Source organism: Alligator sinensis, unplaced genomic scaffold (assembly GCF_000455745.1).
Source record: "Alligator sinensis unplaced genomic scaffold, ASM45574v1 scaffold137_1, whole genome shotgun sequence".
Classification (NCBI taxonomy): domain Eukaryota; kingdom Metazoa; phylum Chordata; order Crocodylia; family Alligatoridae; genus Alligator; species Alligator sinensis.
The window spans coordinates 647,597-651,292 of NW_005842545.1; the positions used below are offsets into that span (position 1 = coordinate 647,597).

The 3,696-nt window shown below is 58.6% G+C and overlaps 1 protein-coding gene across 1 annotated transcript in view; it reads right to left on the minus strand.

Moving 5' to 3' along the window:
* The window catches only part of WAS (Wiskott-Aldrich syndrome), a 6,841-nt gene extending 4,250 nt beyond the window's left edge, over positions 1-2,591 (minus strand). The window contains exons 1-6 of the mRNA XM_025213664.1: positions 2,421-2,591; positions 1,905-2,045; positions 1,145-1,231; positions 629-725; positions 453-494; positions 273-314 (exon numbers count right to left, since the gene is read on the minus strand). Of these exons, the coding sequence (XP_025069449.1) occupies positions 273-314; positions 453-494; positions 629-725; positions 1,145-1,231; positions 1,905-2,045; positions 2,421-2,534 (523 nt within the window). The 5' untranslated portion in view covers positions 2,535-2,591. The remainder of the gene's footprint in view (positions 1-272; positions 315-452; positions 495-628; positions 726-1,144; positions 1,232-1,904; positions 2,046-2,420) is intronic.
* Between the last annotated feature and the right edge of the window lie 1,105 nt (positions 2,592-3,696).

A 3,696-nucleotide genomic window follows, 5' to 3' on the forward strand; every position in this document is an offset into this window, starting at 1 on the left:
GGCAAGAAGAGGGTGTGGGGGCTATTGGAGGGGAACTGGGGGGCAGTAGAATGGGTTGGGGGGGCAGAAAGGGGATAGAGGGGCATTGAGGGGCACAAGAGGGAAGCAGGTAGGTTGTGGGGGACAGGAAGAGGGTGTGGAGGGTATTGGGGGGCACCATAGTGGTGGTAGGGATAGGAAGGGGCTGGAGGAGCAGAGTGGTATTGGGGGAATAGGAAAGAGTTGGGGTGTAGTAGGAGGGCAGGTTTAACTCCCGCCTGCCCCACACTCACCATTGGTGCCCCCGGGAGGTCGGGACACAGACCCCCTGCGTTCTGCAAAACATGTTGGGGAGAGAGGTCATGAGAATATCCCCAGGCCCTGCCCCACCAGAGCCTCCCACCCTCATGCCACCCCTCCGCACATACACCTGGACCCCAACCCCCCACGCTGTGGGATGCTGGGGGACTCACCTTCGGCTATGGTGGGGGGCAGAGCTGGAAGCTGCCGCTTGTCTGCAAGGAGGAGACAGTAGTGAGGGTGCGGGGCCCCATCCTGGGCCTGATTCTGGGCCTGATCCTGGCAGGTCAGGGCCAGGGTCCGGGTCTAGATCTGGGGTGAGACTCACGGGGGCTAGGGGGATACGTACCAAGCCGCTGCTGACGCTTCTTCATCTTCTCATCCACCAGGGCCCGGAAGACATCAGCTTCACCCTCATGTGCAAAGTTCAGCCCAGCCTGGCACTCCTGGGGGGCAGGGGCAGTGCATGGGGGGAATGGCATGGTCCCGGCCCCCCGGCTGGTCCCATCCTGCCCAGCACCAGGGCATCCGTGTGGGGAAGAGTGCAATACCACACCCCAACCCCCACTCTTAGCCAGCAGAGGACCCAGGCATCCAGGCTTCAGCTCCAGCCTACCCCCCAGACCTGCTCCTCCTCCTAGAACGGATTGGGAAGTCAGGTGTCCAGGCTCCCAGCCTCTGCTCCCCCCCAACCCCTTCCTGAGAACCCAGGTGTTCAAGATCCAATCCCTCCAAGACCTGCCCCCTCCTAGAACTGGGATAAGAACTCAGGCATCTGGGCTCCCAGCTCCATCCTGCCCCCCCTCCAGAACTGGGATGTGACCCAGGCATCCAGGTGGGGACCCAGGCATCCAGAGATGCTCACGTCAGCCGGGAAGGTGTGGAAGAATGCAGTGGCAGCAATGTAGGTCATCTGGGCATAGAGCTCCTGCTCCCACAGCAGCTGTGACCCCTATGTGGATAGACAGACGGATGGACTTAGTCTGGACACCTGGGTTCCCTGGCTTGCGTTGTGGTTGTGGGGAGGGGTGGGGAGGGGTGGGGAGGCTGGGAGCCTGGATGTCTGGGCTCCCTGTCTGTTTCAAAGAGTGGCTGGGAGGGGACCCAGATGACTGGGTTCCTTGCCTATCCTAGGGGTCAAGGTTTGAGGGCAGGGAGGGCAGGGGGAGGCAGTCCCAGGCTCCTGGATGTCTAGGTTCTCAGCCCATGCTAAAGATTGAAGTGGTGAGGGGCTGGAGTTCCAGGTGCTTGGGTTCCCTGTGTTTCCTAGGGGTTAGGGACTGGGGCTATAGGCCCAGACACCTGGGTTCTTGGCCTATGCTAGAGGTTGTGGCTGATCCGGATCCCAGATGCGTGGGTTCTCTTCCCACCCTAAGGACTGGAAGGAGGAGTCTAGGGGGCCAGATAACTGGGTTCTCTACCCATACTAGGGGCTTGGGCAAGTGGGGGGCTGGGTCCTGGACGCTTGGGTTTTACATCTAGACTAGAGGGTCAGGGTTGAGGTCGGGGGGTGGGGGTTTGGGGTCCCAGATTCCTGGGTACCCTGTCAATATAAGGGGTCAGGGTTGGGGTCAGGGAAGGTGGGGGCTGGGGAGGATCTCCCGGAGATGGGGTCCCACAGTAACCTGCAGGTCATAGAGGCGGATGAAATAGGAGCGCCGCGGGTTGTCCTTGATGAAGCAAACGACACCACAGCCCTGCTTGGCCCAGCCCCGGGCCCCAGGTGGCAGCGCCAGGAAGAGCTGAGCCACTGACGTAGCCAGGGTCTGAGGGTGGGGGAGGCCACAGGGGGTGGACATTAGACCTGCAGCCAGCCCCAATCCTGTGGTGCCCTTCACCCCTGACCCGCACCCTCCCAGCCCCAACTGTGTCCCTCACTACTGACCTGCAGCCCCCATAGTGGTACCCAGTAACTCCATAGTGGTGCCTCTCACTCCTGACCCGCAGCCCCCACAATGGCACCCCTTACTCCCTACCCGCAGCCCATCCCCTCATGCCCCTCACTCCTGACTTGTACCCCGCTCAGTTGTGTCCCTCACTCCCAACCCTCAGCCCTGTGGTGCCTCTCACTCCCAACCCATAGCCCCCCGCCCCTTCCATGGTGCCTCTCACTTCTAACCCACAGACCCCCCAGGCCTCACCAGGCATTTGCGACCCAGGAGCTCGAACACCTGCTGGTTCTCATGGGGCTGGAGGAGACAGGAGGGGACGTGGTCCTGGGGTCCTGGGGCCCCGATACGGCCCCCACGGCTCATTGTGGCTCCAGCCTTGGCCCTGGCTGGTCTTTGGGTCCCTCTGGGCCTGGCCGCACCCCAGGGAACTTCCGCAGGAAGCTCTGAAACCACCAGGCAGCGCAGGGGGAAGTGACATGCATAGAATAAGTGAACAGAGGACTCTGGCTCTGGTGCTACTGCGAGGGCTTCAATTTCTTCAACCACAGCACACACATCAGGGACTGCCTGTTGGGAACAGATGGCATCCACCTCACACCAAAGAGGAAGAAGCTTTTCTTGGTTAGAATGGCATACCTCCTGGATAAGGCTTTAAACTGAGATGGCCAGGAGATGGGCTATCAACTATTAGTACAAGCCTGAGAAATTACAATCTTGAAGCCAGATCCCAGGGTACAATAGGAAGCATTCTCCGACACCGGCCAATGGATAGGTTATTCCACAGCTCACCAGGTGTCACAGGCAAACTGAATTATGTTAAGGCTTTTTAGCCATAGTCCAGGCCTTCCCAGAACTAAGCAGCAAAATTGAACACAACGCCTTCTGTGGCATTGGGAGAGGCGAGTGCTGTGCTTGGGCACTAGGTGAGCAAGACACAAGAGTTTCCCTATAAGGAATATATCTGACACAGTGCCAGGGGATTGGTGCATCACGTAAAGAGTGCTTGGCACAGAGCCAGGGGATTGTACTATTTGGGATGAAACAATTAAAAAGTAATGAACAAACAAAGGAATATGTATGTTTTGTGTTGTATCTCTGGGGAGTCAGAAGCAACCAGAAACTAAGAGCCCACACACCCAGTGGAGGACCTGAGGCCTGGTACCCCTGAGGGTCACTGCTGTAGCATCTAAGGAGCCACTTGCCAGGTTGTATTATGGGGAGAAAACCTGTAATATTGTCAAGGGCAGGGGTGTCCAACCTTTTTGAATGTGGGGCCGGATCATGAACTTTTTATCACCCAGTGGGCTGGCAAGCCATATTCAAACACCCTCTGTCCTGGGCCAAAGAGACCCTGCTTGTGTAGCCCTACTGCACCTGCCTGTTACGGCAAGGTTCATAGTAGTTGCTGGTGGGCAGGGGCAGGAGGGACCCATTCTGCATCCAGCCAGCTACTGCCCCAGAGACAGAAGGGGAGAAATAAATAGCTCCACATCACCATCCCCTGAGCAGCGCAGCCCTACGAGCC